This window comes from Hetaerina americana, unplaced genomic scaffold (assembly GCF_022747635.1).
Source record: "Hetaerina americana unplaced genomic scaffold, ioHetAmer1.1.p SCAF_12, whole genome shotgun sequence".
Taxonomy (NCBI): Eukaryota; Metazoa; Arthropoda; class Insecta; order Odonata; family Calopterygidae; genus Hetaerina; species Hetaerina americana.
In genome coordinates this window covers 9774822-9792154 of record NW_027286292.1, presented here as the reverse complement: position 1 = coordinate 9792154, position 17333 = coordinate 9774822, and the positions used below count along the sequence as shown (strand labels likewise).

Genomic DNA, 17333 nt, shown 5'->3' with positions numbered 1-17333 from the left:
TTTCTTGCATTGAGGAATTTAATCACTGCCCTCACTTCACAACTGGCGGCGTTCTCAATTTTTTTAAACATTGTAAACAATCACAGAAACAACACAGGCAATGCTAGCGTCACGCAACTTGGCTCAGAGAAGGCAGACAAGCCACTGAAGCTATCTGACCTCGTCCAGCGGCTACTCGCGTCGTCAGCACTTCATGCGGCACGAACGGGTACTACTTTCCGGATGACCCTCGTATATAATGAGAAAATATAATGAATAGAGATGAAATTACTGCGGTGCACACCATTTCTCTATATGTCGCTCCTGGATCTTACCTAAATGTACCATGTGCTGTCACTCTGCTATTAGCTAATTATTAATTACCTAAAAACTCCCTCTTTTACCTTTAATCCCTATTCTTACCTTAATCGCCTACCTACAAGCTGTCAATATTTTTTAAGCAATGCCTTAATAATGCAAAAGATATCTGCAGTCTGCCGCCTATAACAAATGTTACGGATTGGCAAAATCTTAAGAGGCAAATAATATCACTTTCTGTTTTTATTTACCAAAGTATTAATTAATGATTAATCGTTGCGTGACCATTTGACGACTGTACCCTCGTATTTATGCACAGAAGGAAAGGGTTTCTCTAGTACAACTAGCGTCAATATCATTTCACTTTTCTCGCCCTTGAGGCACTCGCCTTTGTGAGAAAACCTCTTGACTGGATTGACAGGAACTGGAAAATAAAACTTAAACACTTCGCGTGAAGTGGTTCCCTTTCTGCTACGCACCCATTGCATTAACCGCTGAAATGAGAACCGTTTGAGAAGCCGAAATAATGCGCTATCATTTCACCCAACTAGATCAAAAAAATCATTTGTTTTTGCTTCAAACATTTTGATTCCATTTGGACGCCGAGTAAAATAAAGGGAATAACAGTTTCTGGTTCAATGAAAAACGGGCCTTTTTAAAACAGGGTTTCCCAGCATAATTTTATCGGTACTTAGATAATTTTATCGGTGAGGGAAGATTATTAGAATAAATTTAACTTTAAGGGCATTTTCCTACCCATAAAATATTTCGTCCCAACGTGCACGGCAACACGCTTGTTCGAATAGGAGAGAAAAAGAAATGAAAAAGAAAACAGAGGAAAATAAAACTAAAATAAAAAACTCTGTCCTGAGGGTATATATGCTTGCTCTGTCTGTTTTGCAAATTTGTACCTGATGATGCCGCAAGTCGGTGAAACGCGTCGTGCCGTATAATAAAATCTGTGGAAAAGTACGAGTCTTTCTTTCTATTTCAATAATGGATAAAATAAAAAAGAAATAAAATGCGAGAGAAATTGAGTGACTGAAGGGATGAGAGGGGGTTAATTTTCATTTATTTATGAAGATCACTTCGTCGTAAGGGGTCTCCGATCAGGCCCCGCATACCCGTCATGCTTACCCCTGGCTTTTACTAGGGTGACGCAAAGCCATCTGTATCAACACCTCTCAATTCATGCTTTTCGTTTAAAATTCTCTATCCCCAGTTTCGACCATATGCGAATTTTCATGTTTGGAATGGGCTTCGGAACATTACGTCTGTCTTATGATGACACCCTCCTTATCTAAGCCCTACTTTTGCAGTAAAGGGAGTAAGGATTTTGCTTCATGCCATGGATTACTTATGCAGTTAATTAACACAACGTACAGAGTCATGAACCCAAATAAGTCTTCGATTCTGCTTTACATCTGATGAATACGAGAGAATAAATATTTTCCACCTTTTACATAGGGATTACTAGGCACTACAATCGCACGAATTTAAGTCTAAAATAAAAACCTCCATACGCAACATTATTAACTCCATCCATTAGGGCCGTTTCAATGACAAAATTACTGATGGCATTACCTAGATATCTGCAATTGTGCTTAAATTTTCACAAACATATAAATAATTTCATGTTGTCCGAGCTCACCGTTTGAATAATGCATAGAAAATGTCAAAAATTATCACCTGATCTCATTCATAGAGATTTTAGCTAGAGACAGAAATTAGTTAAAGAAAGAGCACCAACGGACAAACAATGATGTGCACTGGGAATGAAAGCGCTTCGCCGTGAAGCTCATCTAGAATTTAAATACACCCATTTTTTAAAATTTGCTGACTTTGGAATGGATGCTCATTAAATTCACATGGTATCGACAAGATACGATGAAAGAGCATTCATATTTTACTGTACCCACTCAGGTATGTTGGCCAAGATAAAAAATATGCTCAAAATGTCAATAAAGTAATAATGGGGTATTACTTCACGTCAGAAAAACCAGATGAACCTCACTAAAGGCTAACTAAAGCAGCCTTATATAAAAATGCCCTCTAGCACTAGTTATCAGTTATCTTCAGGAATTTTAAGACTTGGTCTGTTAAGTCTGTTTCGTCAATATGGAAAATCGAAAAAAGTAGACTCAAGGACTACTGGACTCGTGGGAAAAGCATTCATGGACTACTTAAGTCACCATTGCCGACAATAAGCTTTCAACAAATATCAGTCGCTGGCAGATTCGAAAGATCGTTTTTAGGGATATGATCAGAATGATGGGAAGCTGAAGTTTATTACAATGATAAAAAACAGTTACGTTAGCAGTTCCATTGATCTTATGTAACATTTACCAACCTGTTTACATTTAACACGTATGGTATAGGAATATAAACATGCTATTGCAAAAAAACGCCACGACAGAAACAATTATTAAGGCTTGGCAGCCAGGGTACTCCCCCGATCCGTTTCATTTGCCCCCCCCTAGTACAATTAACCGACATCCCACAGGAGTTAGGTTACTGCCTAATGGTCATATTAAACAGTAATGTAAGTGGTGAGGAAAAAACATGTCTAATTATTCTAATATCCGCGGAGTCTAATTATTCGATCACGTTAAACAGAACACGGAAACTAAACAACAGGTGTGTGGTCGTGACTGAAAACTTAGTAACAAAAACTATACGTGAGAATACTATACCTATAGTGTACACTGATCAGCAAGGCTGAACAACATTAGCGATACTAGGAAAATGATCCACGCTATCAGTGTAAATTACAAACTTACAAAATATAGTCATAGAAATCACAAATTAGAAAATAAAACTAACCAAATATAGACCAAACACCGATGATGGAATCCAGCAGGGACCTTGGGAAATACATGCGGCTCGCATTAAAAAAGTCAACAATGCACGCATCGTTAAATGTTTTCATACCCGTGAAATTCTTCGGAATCCAGCCGTCAGTTGTATGAGAAATACGTAGCCAAATAAAGACTAGATTCAATTTGGACTATCGGTGATTAAATGTGAATACTTAAACAAATAAGTCAGGCAACGTTGCGAAGCTGCGAATATTGCAGGTTTATTTTTCTCTCATTTATTATTTAACTAAATTGTTTTATATATTCGTAACCCAATAAAAGAGAACGAGTTAGGGTAGGAATGAATTTTGCTAAGATTTTCCAGAGTGTATGTTACTTTTTAAAATATTTATTGTATTTGAAAATTGAATTTCAAGAATAGTTAAGTTTCGGTTTATTAGCCCTATTATATGAGAAGGATTTGGGGAAAGACAGAAATAGCGACTGTCCTTCCATTGATTACAGTAGTTGTTTTTAACGTTTTTATCTACTTGATGACAAGGCATTGGATATTTGTTGGGATAGATGTATATGACGGTGAAATTTTAGCTTGACATCGCAACGTGAAGAATATTGAAATGACAGCATTCGATATTCTATACTTATTTTCATAGTTTCAATATCTTTTGCAGGTTTTTAGGCGACCATATACGTACGAGGATCATGTATAGAACACATGTATGTATAAACAGCTAACTAGCGCTGAATAGCGGCATTGTAATATTTTTTGTCGAATACTTGTAAATATAGGTGTGTGTATTGCTATTTAAATTTCATTTTTTTGTCGATTGTTTGTACGATTGAACTGGCATCCTTTTTTGCACTTTTAAGGTGTGTGGTGTTCGTTAGTTTTATTTGCGTTAAAACGTATTCGTCTGTATGTATCGAAAAGCGTTTTGACCCATTTCAAATTCTTAGCCTTACCAATTTTTTAGGGTCCTTTGATTTCCAAGTAGTTAGACATAATTGACGAGCTGTTTCAGCCTGAATGAATGTGGTAAAAGTAATATTTATCATTCTTAACTTTAAAACTTTATCTATTAGTTTGTAGGCCTGTATGGTGTTTTGTTCAACTTATTAACCTCATTTTGTTACATGATCACTCATGTCATGTTTCTCATTTCCTCTGAATTTAATTTTTTGTGCTGAGTTTCTTGTGAAGAGGTCATGGCTTATAGTTGTTATAGTAATGTCATTTATTGTTCATAACTAGCATCTTTGTCTATACTATTCCTTGGCTAATTTTAATTTCAATTATAATCCAATTGTTGAGTCTTGTATTTTTATGAATTGGCCCAATTTATTCATTATTTTGTAAAATGCTTCTTTTCTGAATTATTTCTGTAGTATCCTAATGCTCCTGGCCCTTACCACAGTCGATTAAATGTACGAAATTACCCCAATGTCAAGGACCAATTAAAGGCATCTTGGCTAGCAGCTGTAATTGGGAGTGCTCTTTTTTCTGGTGGAATGTGGATATTATTCTGGAATGAGGTGAGAAAAAAAGTATTAATTCATGGAATAGCTATACTCTCCATTCTTTATTTTGAGCATTCACTATTAATTTTCATTATCAATTAGGGCCGTGCCGTTCAGACCATACGATCTCTGGAAGAAGGAATGAGTGCTGTTATACCACTACATTCAACAGACACCATTATTGAGGAGTACAACAAGAAATTGGTCCACTTAAGTGGACCATTGGACATAAGTGAACCCTTAACAGAATTTGAGTATGGTGTGTCAGTACCTGCTGTTAAATTGAAACGAAGGGTACAAATGTATCAATGGATCGAGGAAGAAAATACAAGGTTGCAATTTCTTATGTATTTCATGCCCTTTATTGTGGAGGCGAATAGAAACATAGAATATACATGGCTATAGTTTGAGTAATTTAAGTTATTCTTTTATCCATAGTTATTAAAAGATTATACATTGAATTTTTACTTATATTTTACACAATTGGCAGGATTGCCCTGCTGCCATTGTGGTAATGTGAATGCCATTACTCCAGTGGTGGCAAGTTTATAACATCCCTGCCTGCTAGCCTAGGAGTCATAGGTTCGGTTCCCACATAGGTAGATTTTCTTGTACCTAGGACTCCTGTTCTGTAGTTTTTGTATGTCCTTGTTGTTATTTCATGTTAACGAGTCAATGAAAAAATGCCCGAACATAGCTCTTTTTTGAATAGTGCTAAAAAAGATTTCTCCTATGTTAGAATTACCCCAGATTCCGACTGAAATAGATTTAGACTTATCTTTGTGAAATATTTCCATTAAAGAATGGAAATATTCATTTTTAATGTTCCACATCAATTTATAAACCACCAGCCATGGTCTTATCATGCAACCGTCATTATCCAGGTGTTGATAATTGCAGTTACGTCTTAAGGCCATAATTGGTTGTTAATAAGTTGTTGTATACTTTGTTAATAGGTGTAAAATATTTCATACTCATGTTATTACTCTCTGTATGCCTTTCACAGTTGCATGACCTGAAAGAGTCTGAAAAACAGTAACTGTCAAAATCCAGTTTGGAAAAAAATAATCATGTCAATGAAGGAAAAGGACAACATAAATGTAGAGTATTAGTTGACTTTCATGCTACTGTTTTGTGGTGCCCATGTTTAGGTAGAGCACAGATTTCATTAAATTTTCATCAAGAAGTGACATATTATAGTTTACTGTATATAATGTGCACAGTAGATGCATTATCAAGTCAACATTTATGTCTAGCAGTCGGATAGCATGTGATAATTATAAACCAGTCGCCTGAGTACAAAATATATATCCATACATTTTGAGATCAAGTGTTATTATTTGGAATGAAAAGGGTTTGCTTTTAATTTTATACTCTTTCAATATGCTCTTCATATTATTTCAGAGAGTACCATGAAGGAGACCATGTCCACACAGAAACCAGCTATTCATATGCCACAGAATGGAGGGATAAAATAATAGACAGCTCAAGTTTTTCAATTCCTTATGGCCATCATAACCTCAAGTAACTCTTTTTACATAATATCTTTAACACATTTGCTAGTTACATGTGTGTGTGTGCGTGTGTATATATATATTTTTTTTTAATGTATATGTGTGTGTATGTAATTTAAATGAAGGAGCAAGATAGCACTAGCCAATTAAAATACAGAGAAACATACAAAAGGAAACACCCTCATTCTGAATTTTCGGTGGCCAAACTACCTTCCTGTGGGGAAAGAAGGAATTGAGAAGAAGGTTTCAAGAGAAGAGGACAAGGACGCTGGATGGAGGGGAAGGGTTTTGAAGTGTGGGATTGATGTGGAAAGATTTGGGAGCAGAGGGGGAATGAAAATATCAGGAGGTTGGTGTGATTAATGTCTAATATTGATCCATGGCTCATTCCAGGAATCAAGGAGCCAAATGATCTATTTTTTTGAGTTTTAGTGGAGTGAGGGAGGGATGCTAGAATAGAGGCGCGAGAGCATTTACCAAAGGGAGCATTATTTTATGAGGTTTGCTTTGGGATTGGGAGCATCCCAAACGGAAGAATTCTTGCGAGGCACGGTGGTTATTAATCCTAATATTTTGGGGTACACTATCCAATATAGAAGGCAGGGCATAGTTGGTACTGCAGAAAGTAAACTGCATTATTGTAGGTGCACAAGGAGTAGGGAATTGTTGGGAGAGGGACAGGATTTGAGTTTGGAAAACTGGACATGTTTTACATAGAGGTTTATTGCAGAGCGTGGCAGTGGCTTTGGGACAGGGCAGAGATATAATGTGTGGATTGGTTGAAAGGAGAGGAGATCTGATAAGTTAGCGGAACATTTGAAAGTAACAGAGGGACATTTTGGGAAAAGGTTTGTGGTGGAGTTGTGGTTCTTGAGGAAAGGGCAGATATTTTTAGGATGGATCTCAGAGACTATGCCAGGGAAGTAGAAGATACCAGAAATTTTCTTGACCAAGAAAATTTTTGCACTTGTAATCTGCTCAAGTCCACCTTCCTCACCATTCCTGTGTTTGTCTTTTCTGTGTGTTCCTATCCCTTTTCCTTATAGCTATGATATATCCCTGTGAATGAATATGTGTTCATCATTTGGCGGACTGCATAACTAAAATTCGAAGTACCGTTGAAGGTGCCGCAACAGTAACTTCAACGGAGTCATCCACTAAAAATGTAATAATTCCAAAGTGTAAAAGTTATTTGTCTTGACCAAGATATGGGTTTGAATCCTGGTGTAGGTGAATTATTTTTACATTTTGGTATCATTGCAGTTTAATATATGACTTAAATATAGTTGTGTCTTGAAATCAAGGCATCTCTCTGCTGCAGCATCCAGAGATAGACCACATAATACAAGTTAATCAAAATTGGTTATATTATGGCAGATAATATGAAATTGAAAAAATATGTTTAATGATACCTTTTATCAGAACTCTGTTTTTGTAGAACTTAATAATTTGTAAGAAAGTAGGCTTAGAACAATATAGATATTATTAAATCAGCTTGTACAATCAAAAAATAATTTAAATTGCCACCAGAAATGTATTGGCAAATAGTCTTTACTTCAATTTAAAAAAATTTGAGAAGCCAGAAAAACATGAAAAATGCAATATCTAAAAATTAATGACAAACATTAATGGCCAATTTTTATTGCTCTCTTTTTGTGACTGAAAATTGTGTGACATTTTTCTAGGAATCATTTTGCTCATGCAAATTCACGGTGCTGAATATGATACTGACCCACTACAAACAGATTTGAATGTATGACTATGGCAATAGATGTATTGAAAACTGAAAACAAACTGAAACTTGCATGTTCTTTAAATAATAGGCAATTAAAAATGTACATTGATTGTCATCTTAATAGTCAATACTCATGCTTATATTTGATGGAGCATTCTACCTTTGAAGGAGAGGTCTGATGCATCCTTGCGTTCTGGGCATAGTAGTGTCTCCATGTTTTCATTACTTTGGAATGGAATTAGTGTATCACTGGAGGGTACAGTGCTCACACATTTAGTAAGGTATTAGCTGTTAAAAATAATTGATGTCCCTCATTAATCAATTGTACTCAGTTACTGCTCATGGTTTCTGAATGCCTCTCTTACCAGGAACTTTAATCAGGCAATTTTAGGTGATTAAACTAAGGTACAGTGCAGTGACATGTTACAAAATATGCATACAGGCAAATTTTAATTTTTTAAATATTATTTCTGCTTATTTTTAGACTCATCAATGTGCTATTTAACCATACCACCTGTCAGTACATTTTGTTATGCATTGAAATATTTTTTCAAATGGCAAATGATGTATCTTTCGAGCATCAAGTGTTCTCTTTGGGTGCTAAATATGGCATAGTGTTTTAAACAAAGAAACCAAAATTTATGGTCAATAGAGGCAAAGGTTAAAAATACTAAACTCTAAAATTCTAACAGTAAATATGCTTATCCTAGATTTTGCAGTCTGTTAATTAATTTTAATGCAATTTTAAAATTGGGAGATATGTGGCATATCAAGGATTTATTGTATGACACATCAGAGAAAAAATAAATTCCAAATTAAAATCCTTTGGGCTTTTATTTGCTATTAAATCTTTATTGCCGAATCCATATATGTGCCATATTTCCCGACCCATAAGACGCACTTCTTTAACTTCTTAGTGTGATCTAAAATCAGCCTGCATCTTTTGGGCTGGGGGTCACAGGTATAATGTTGACCTATAAGCTCAAGCCGATTCACCCGAAAAACATTTAGTATTATGTATTTGTTCCAGCATCAGGTATAGAAAATGGTTTCCATCATTACAAATGTCGATAATATCACTGTTTTGAATCAGTTGTGGGAAACAGAATTTTAATATTTCATTGAAAGTACTTCCTAATAAACTTCCCAAATAAATTATAAATGTATACACGGTAGTACTTTTAGTTATATATCACATGTGATAATTCGACTGCAAAGCTGTGTGTTGGGCTAACAGGGATATTGCCTCTCTGTTAATGCAGACATACATTTTATCTCTCCTGATAAACTCTCGAGTCTACAGGCATTAAACATTAAAAAGTTTGAGAGTGTGATGAAGGTATAGAAAATAGTTGCTTTTAAAACAAATATCAAAATGAAAACAGAAGCCAAGTGCTGCATAAAAAGTGAAACTGCTCACTACCTCATGGGATCTTAAAGTGAGGAGATTGTCGTACAATATTGCATTTATACTTGAATTTGTGAATTACATTTCCAAACAATATTTTGATCTTCTCTGTCTGATGCAAATATTTTTCATAAATTCTGACCTGAAAAATAAGGGTGTGTCATATGGACCGGTATATGCTGTGAATTGCAGTATGTAATTTCACAGTATTTAGAAGTTTAAGGTTGATATTTAGTTATTAGCTTTTCATTATTAGTTAATTTTTACTGTATAATTGAAGCTGAAGGTTCTCTGTCATGTTAAACTTAGTTTTATGTCATTTTCTTTATTTATTTCAGAGAATTTCCATTTAAGTCCAAAGTGTATGTAAGTGAGCATGTAAGTGTTGGCAATTTTGAGTTGGGTGGTGATCTTAAGGACAAGTTTAATGACTTTGTTCTGGTGACCAGTGATGAACGCCCTGAGAGAAGGGACATTAAACTTCACGCTGGGTTGTATTATCACAGTCAAGATGTGTGGAATCCTGAGGTGGGGGACATAAGAATTCAATTCTCATATGCAGGAAGCTCTGGAGATGTGGTAAGTTTTATTCACTGATTTGACTTTAGAAAGCGCTTAAATATGGATGGCATGGTCTTAAAAATAATATCTTTTTATGCTATGCACCCACATGAAGACCATTTAGAATTTTAATGTATCCCTAAAATTTGTTAGAGAAAATAATGCACAAAAGCTAAGCAATTCTACTTGATTGAATTAAGTCTGGAAAAAGATTGTATGAACAGTTAAATACTGAGGAAATCATCAGATGTAGGGGAAAAATTCTTTAAATATGTGTTTATAATTTGGCAATATTTGATATTGGCGATATTGCAAGTAATTTTTTATTTCACATGTCTAAAGTTGTACATGAGTGGGCATACCACGATGAATAACCATGAGAAAAATACATCAAAACCAGGAGTTAGTATCAGTACCACACTCATGGTATCAAAAAATACTTTGGATCCTTGTTATAGGTGCTGAGGAATTTTTACGTAGTTTTTCTCATAGATACTAATCCCAGAAACCTCTCATGATGTCAATAAATACAAACTTTATAGAAGCAGGGTGAAACCTTCATCAGCTAGATGTACAAGGGTCTTCAAAATGACTCGGTAATTAACCTCAGGTCTACCAGAGCATCTATGCACAAGACCGGAGACAAACCTGCAACCTTAAGGGTTGCCCTGGTGGCATGTTATCAGCCTGAATGTTGCGTCATTCCTACAGAATATGTTCACGCCAAATAATGTTCTGTTTGGCACCATTCATAATTTATACAAGATCATAAATCGGTGCATAATTTATAAGTGATCGTATGAGAGCTCTGGTGGCCCATGAGCCTCTCTATACCTGATAAGCACTTGGATTTTCATCAGATATCCTGGAAGCCGAACCACCTACAAGCACCACACTTAATGCCCTAGTTGGGGCTCAAACTAAAACTTTTAGGATTAGTAATCAGGCACAATGGTACCCAGACTCCCACAGTCAGGAGATGTAGTTACTTTTTTTTTGCTTCCTATTCATCATCATTAAAATTCTAGCTTATATGCCAAAAACTTAAAAACGCCTGTAATTCTCTTATTTACCTATGCTGCGAGGTTTTAAATTACATAATTTTGTTGTATTCTTCAATTTCAGGTGACCATCGTTGCTATGCAGAATGGAAATCAATTAGTGCCATACAAAACCTTGTCAGGCTATGACATCCTTATTCTTCGGCATGGAAAATTATCAGTGGAAGAAATTTTTCATGATGAGCATTCTCAAAAGTTTTGGCTCACATGGCTGGTTCGATTTCTAGGCTGGTTCCTTACTCTACTAGGATGCACATGTTTATCAAACATACTATTTACAGCAGGTAAATGAAAGTTTATAAAATTATTTTTACATATTGTTTTTAAATCCTCTTTTATAAAGTGAATATCAGGTGAAGATCCTCCCAGGTAGAATGTAGTATTCGTAATCTTTACAGAAAGTCTAACCTTGTCTATTAAAATCGTATCATTCAAGGATGTGTCATTCCTGAATTCCATTTTGAAGGAATGCCAAGTCATTGGTAAGACTAAAATTTGATTCCAGAATAATAAAATATGTAGGGCTTGAATAAGTTTTCTCCACAAATGTACTGCTAAATTATTTATAATGCCTTGAAAAAGGCATATCATGCATAATATATGAGGGGGTATTGTCAGCTTTGGTTATTGCTAAAAAATAATCAAGATAAAAACTTGATTTTTACTTGTTTTTCTGAAGACTTCTCTATATAATCATCATCCAGAGTTATACATAGCCTAGATAAATACTCCCAGCGTCGGTAGTCAAAAAATTCCTCCACTTTCTTCACTTTGACCGCATCATCCTTGAGTGATGATGGCCTTCAACTTCTTGGATCATCTATGAGGGACATATGGCCAGTTTAAAAATTCCTTTTCCACCTCACAACTGTGTCGTAGGATGGGCTATCATTTCCATAAACAGTCATTTTGTCATTGTCACTGCAATTTTTCCAATCCAGAAAATAAATCACACTCTGAGCCTCTTATTTTACTGTAAGTTACTTCAATCTATGGCTTCCTGTATCAAAAAAGTCAACATTAATAGCTGTGATTTATAAAATTATGTACACAAGGATCAATATGCAGAATAAATTTGATCCAGATATCTTGGTTATGTACCAGTAATAATTACTTAAAAACTGTACGCCCACATAAACTGATTTTAAGTACACATTTTACATATTTTAGGAGTGTTGCATTCTCAAAAATAATAAAACCGCAGCAATAAGGTCAAGGTTGGGTTGGTAGATGAGGTAGCTGAAAGATGAGTTAGCAGATTCATTGTTGTGATACATTCATACTAAACTCTGCGGTAGCCCTTCATGCATTAAGCTTGGGGAAATCCTTTCCTTGCATGCTATATGTATGATTACCCAGGAAAATCAGTTAGTTACCTGACAAAATCAGACTTCTTGGGTGAAGGTCAGGTTAATTTGAAGCATCGGCTCTCAATATATGCCCTCCACTCGATAGCTGAGTGCTACACCCTCTAGGCTGCCTCGATATTATTGTTTTTTAATTTGAGCAATTCAGCACTTACTTGGTTGTTCAATTTTTACATCATCATTTTCCTGTTAATTATGGTGGCTCTCTTCTCTTCTCTATTTTATTAAAAACTGGACCTACTCATATGCTTCTTGTGCGCAAATAATCAGATATTTTTGGTGAATTGTGACCTCAATTGTGATCTCTTTGTAGACTCTCCTCCTAGGTCTGAGTTACTGAATTTGTTCATTACTTATGTTATGGAATGTATGCATAATAACCTTACTGAAGTCATTCCCTCATCCATCACCCTTTTTGACTATTCTGTGACTAAATTTGACCAAGATAAAATGGTTATAACTGTTTGTAACTTAGAAATATGGCCGGCCCAGGTGGTGGCGGGGTAACGTCCTTGCCTACCAATCCAGAGGCCACGGGTTTGATTCCCGCATAGGTGGATTTTCCTCCATCTAGGGCTTGGTTGTATGTGTATGTCTTCAATGCAATGTCTGTAATGTAAGGGTTAGTTGGAAGAAGGGACTATAGGTCTCAACCTCGCCCAATTAAGTCTATAAATTAATAAAATAAATAATGGACCATGTTTAAGTATTGACCGTAAGGTACGAATGGACAGTCTTAATGGTAAAATTTACCGTCTCCAGCTCCTATTACAGTGCCAAACCTGGGGAAATGTATGTAACTGTGAGATGGTAAATTGCTTTTATCCAACTTTTAGGCACTATTTTGACTTTTGTCTTCCAATAAAAACCAGAAATTACCCCATAAAATAAAACTTAAACCATATTTAACTGATGAAATCCATTACTTATGCATCCTTTAAAAACATGCTATCTCTATTTAAAATTTTATGAACAAAACCTACTTTATAAGGACATTCAAAAGTACTACCATAAGTTGATTTCTACTCCTACAAAAGCATATAGCGATAATAAGTCACTCAATTCCCAATAAGTCTAAGTCTGATTAGGAAATTATTATTAATTCCAGAAGTAAGAGAAATTTGCACCAAGTTTTCCCAAAACCTAGTAACTATGAAAATAACATTGCCATGAGCTGCTCATCTTTGGCTAATAAATTTAACAGGAATTACATATCTGCTCCTTGACCAAACAGCCTTTCAAGCGTATATATATTGGATCCATTCTGTGACCTTTCTGATAAAACAAAACTCTCATTTGGTGAATCATTTTTTTCCATTTAAAGTAATGTAAAAAAACAATAATAAGTTCCATGATGAGGAAAATGAATTTTGTGCATGGTTTATTCAAAGAAAATTATGTGGACATTAGTTAGGATTGTGGTTCACATTCACCCTTCCTTATATTGTGGAATGAATCCACAGGGAATGCTAATTTGATTCATAGAAAATAAACTAGTCAAATTAATTAATTATTATTTATGATACATTGATAATTAATTTTTACAAGCAACCTGTCAAGAGATATTTGTTTTTACTGACTCTTCGAATTTTTTTGAAAGTGTGTCATAGCGTTATCATTACGTCAATTTTTGGCGTATATTTATATATATGTACATATATTTCCATTACTTTTCATTGAGATGGTTTGGATTATAAATAATCTATTGCATAATTTTGCTTATAATATTGTTGCTCATTGATATTTTTACCTGACATGTTATTCTTTTAGTCCATAGGTATTCCATTTTGAATGATATCCTAACGATGGACATGGGATCATTCAACCTTGCAGTTTCCCTCTCAGTATCCTTGCTGATCATAGGAGTGGCCTGGATTTGGTATAGACCTGCCTTGGGATTCATATTAGTGTTAATCTCTGCAATTCCGTTCACCTATTCAACCATAAAACTGTACAGAAAAGACAGTCAGCAGAATAGGTACAGAAGTTTGTGAAAATGGTTGTGATTGTACAGTGTTGGAAAACTAGTCCAGAAAGCATGATTCTAGGTTTAATAAGCACTTAAAGCTAGTGCTAATGTAAAATAACTGTACTTTGTAAGACCAAATGTGCAAAAGTAAGTTCATAATGTTTGATAATAGTGGCAAAGACTTAATTTGCCCATCAGTTTCCACAAAAAAGGAAAAGGAATCTGTGGGCATTTGCAAGGCCGTTTACCACTACACCATTTTGTGTATGGATTCTATAGCAATCCGTGTATGGAGTCAAGATCTTTTTAGTACACAAATCATTTGATAAGCCGAGTGGAATGACAATGCAATCACCTAATTAGGAACTATGTGTTAATGGTAAAACCTATCCTTAACATCATTGACTGACTTTTTTTGGTCAAAGTTCTAAATTAAGGTGTTGTATTAATATTTTTCTTACCCTTCTGCACCCCAAATCTCATGAAAACATTTTATTGTGAAAATTAGCCTTATCATGTTGAATACAATGTGTGAAATCCTCTTTGGAATAATAAATCAGTGTTAAACCTCTTTATTACAGGGTAGCCATTGTGAAAGATACAAAGTATTGTATTGTGTTTAGCTAATATTCTTTTATTTTTACATTATTTATCATCCATGATTAGTTCCATGTAAACTCTCCAAAATATCAAGAAGTATTTTTTCAATAACCTTCAGTATTATTTATATGAGCATACTTAAATAGAATTCGACATTGTTCAAACTGAACGGTGCATGCTCATCTGCTATAATTAGCAAATAAACATATTATATTGTACATTTTAAGTGGGATTGTTTAAACATAATTCCGAGTCATTCATGTCAATTCTTCATTGCTTTGTACCTCAGGCTGATGTTTTGCAACTGATTATTGTCATACATGTCTTCAATTTATTATTGGAAGCATTTTAAATGTTTCAAGACCATGCAAAAGCTATATAGCATATTGTAGGGTGTGTTACCTAAAAATATTATCCTAGGGTTAGATATTCTTATTTATGCTGAAATGTCTTTAGAGTATGAAGTTATAGAACTAGTTTCCTAGGGTTTCAGCTGAGGAATGTACGAGATGAATCATGATTAAGATGGAAATGTGTATGGTAATTATTTGCTATAGTATATTCAGGTAAATTAATTATCTGTTGAAAAGTGCAGTATGCTGTCATCCTTGGATCATGTCATGACCATTTTGTTACCAATGTCACCATATTTCACATTTCATTGATTTCATCTCCCACTGATGTTTTAACATCAAACATTTAACTATTGCTTAAAATCTAATTATGCATCAATTTAGAGAATCTGGCTCCTGCAACTTCTTAATTTACACAAATAGTCCATTTCATTGTACTACCTTCTCTTTTCTATTGGATCTTGTCTCTAATTTTATGCCTTGATGAAAAATTTCATTTAATTTCCCATCAGCAAAGGACTTTTTCTATAAGACTTCCTTCACTGCCGATACCTCAGTAACCACTATTCTGAAATGAAGTAGTAGTAGTTTTGAGGGGAGGCGACCGACAGCTAAGGTCATTTGCGCCATAGGGGAAGGACCGGAAAGGATGAAGGGTGGAGAGAAACCCGGCGTCGGCATTAGCCTACTCTTTACGAAAGGCGCCAAGGGGTCCGCGGCTTAACGTCCCATCCGACGGACGGCGTACTCACTCAAAGTGCCCTCCACAAAGCACCTCAAGTAGGGATCGAGATACCTCTGAAAAATATTCAACACCGCCGGGATTTGAACCCGCGCCCTCAGGGTGGGAAGCCAGTACGTTAGCCCCCGCACCATCTCGATCCCTCTGAAATGAAATATGTCACTAGAGTGTCATACTCTCATTACTATAAGTTGTGAATTTGTTCAATTTTGGTTTCTTATCAACCCCAATGCAATTCTCAAATAAATGTTCAAAGGTTTATGTTTACTTGAATAGCCACAATGTGTCATCCATGTTTGTAATAAGAGTTGACAGCATTGAAGATTGACTCCTTAGCATGCTCTCCCCAGAGATGATCAAAGTGTTAAAATGTGTTCATGAGAACTGAGAATATTCTTTGAGAGTTGGAAATTGTCATTTCACACAGTTTTTATTTCTGTGGAAAGGACATTGGAAAGGCAAATATATTGTATTGAAGTGACATACAGACATTCACTATCTTTTTGGGTCTGTTATTAAGATGTGAAATTTACTCACACTTGATTGAGTTTGGGAACATCCATCTGTTAATCTGTATCTGATCAGGTTATCTGGGAACAACAATTTTGTTTGATACTGAAGCATGCTGTGGCATTTATCTACATAGTATTTAAGGCCAATTAATTTGTCAGCATGAAAACAAAGTGTGCAAGACATGTTCTCTGCTAAAGCAGAAACAAAATGTTGTATGAAAAGTTGCAAGGACTTTAAGTGATCCTTGATTAGTGACTTTGATTGACTGGCACCATACAGACAGAAATCCATTACTAAAGCTTTGAAAATAAAATATGATGGATGTGGAAAGAATTGCATTGTTATTATTTTAATGCTATTTATATTTTCAATTCTTATGAAAATATTTTAAATTTAAATGTTACTTGTTTTCTATTACACCTGAGGTATAAAACTGCATTTGTCTGTGATGATAAATTTAGTCATGCACTCCATGCAAACATGGGAGTATTGTAATTTTATTCTCCGTAAACAAGATGATATTTTGTGTTTGAAAGTTTGAAAGCTACTTTTTGTGAACACATTGTGTTTTGAACTTTTAAACTTGTCTTTCTTGTTTTTATAGAACTTTTAACCATTAAATCTTCTTTTCTTAATATAAATACTAGTAAATCATTTTATATACACATTTTCCCTTTTTTATTAGCCATCAATTAGCATTGCCCATTTTTTACAAGCAATTTGCAAACACTGCCTAGTTTTATTTCTATAGGGTCTTATAAAAATGTATGTGTCCATTTGAATCAACAATCAATGTGATTAGCGTAAAGAAGGAAACTTTGCACTTCCACTCTTTATGTGGAAGTGCAGTTTCTTTTTTACCCTCATCATGAAGGA

General features: G+C 34.9%; 2 protein-coding genes across 5 annotated transcripts in view; one reads left to right on the top strand and one right to left on the bottom strand.

Annotated features, from left to right (window-relative positions):
• Zw (glucose-6-phosphate 1-dehydrogenase Zw) overlaps window positions 1-3194 on the bottom strand; it is a 168240-nt gene extending 165046 nt beyond the window's left edge. Inside the window, exon 1 of the mRNA XM_071582647.1 lies at window positions 3121-3194. The gene's annotated coding sequence lies outside the window, so the exon portion shown is untranslated. The remainder of the gene's footprint in view (window positions 1-3120) is intronic.
• The window catches only part of Tmem43 (Transmembrane protein 43), an 87883-nt gene extending 70815 nt beyond the window's left edge, over window positions 1-17068 (top strand). The window contains exons 1-8 of one of the 4 annotated variants that reach the window (XM_071582653.1): window positions 3267-3374; window positions 3788-3833; window positions 4503-4649; window positions 4737-4966; window positions 6039-6158; window positions 9630-9870; window positions 10978-11197; window positions 14051-17068. In XM_071582653.1, the coding sequence (XP_071438754.1) occupies window positions 3819-3833; window positions 4503-4649; window positions 4737-4966; window positions 6039-6158; window positions 9630-9870; window positions 10978-11197; window positions 14051-14274 (1197 nt within the window). In that variant the 5' untranslated portion in view covers window positions 3267-3374; window positions 3788-3818 and the 3' untranslated portion in view covers window positions 14275-17068. Of the gene's footprint in view, window positions 1-3266; window positions 3375-3403; window positions 3484-3615; window positions 3693-3787; window positions 3834-4502; window positions 4650-4736; window positions 4967-6038; window positions 6159-9629; window positions 9871-10977; window positions 11198-14050 lie in introns of those variants that run through there. The other 3 variants (XM_071582655.1, XM_071582654.1, XM_071582652.1) reach the window with 3 other exon arrangements.
• The last annotated feature ends 265 nt before the right edge of the window (window positions 17069-17333 follow it).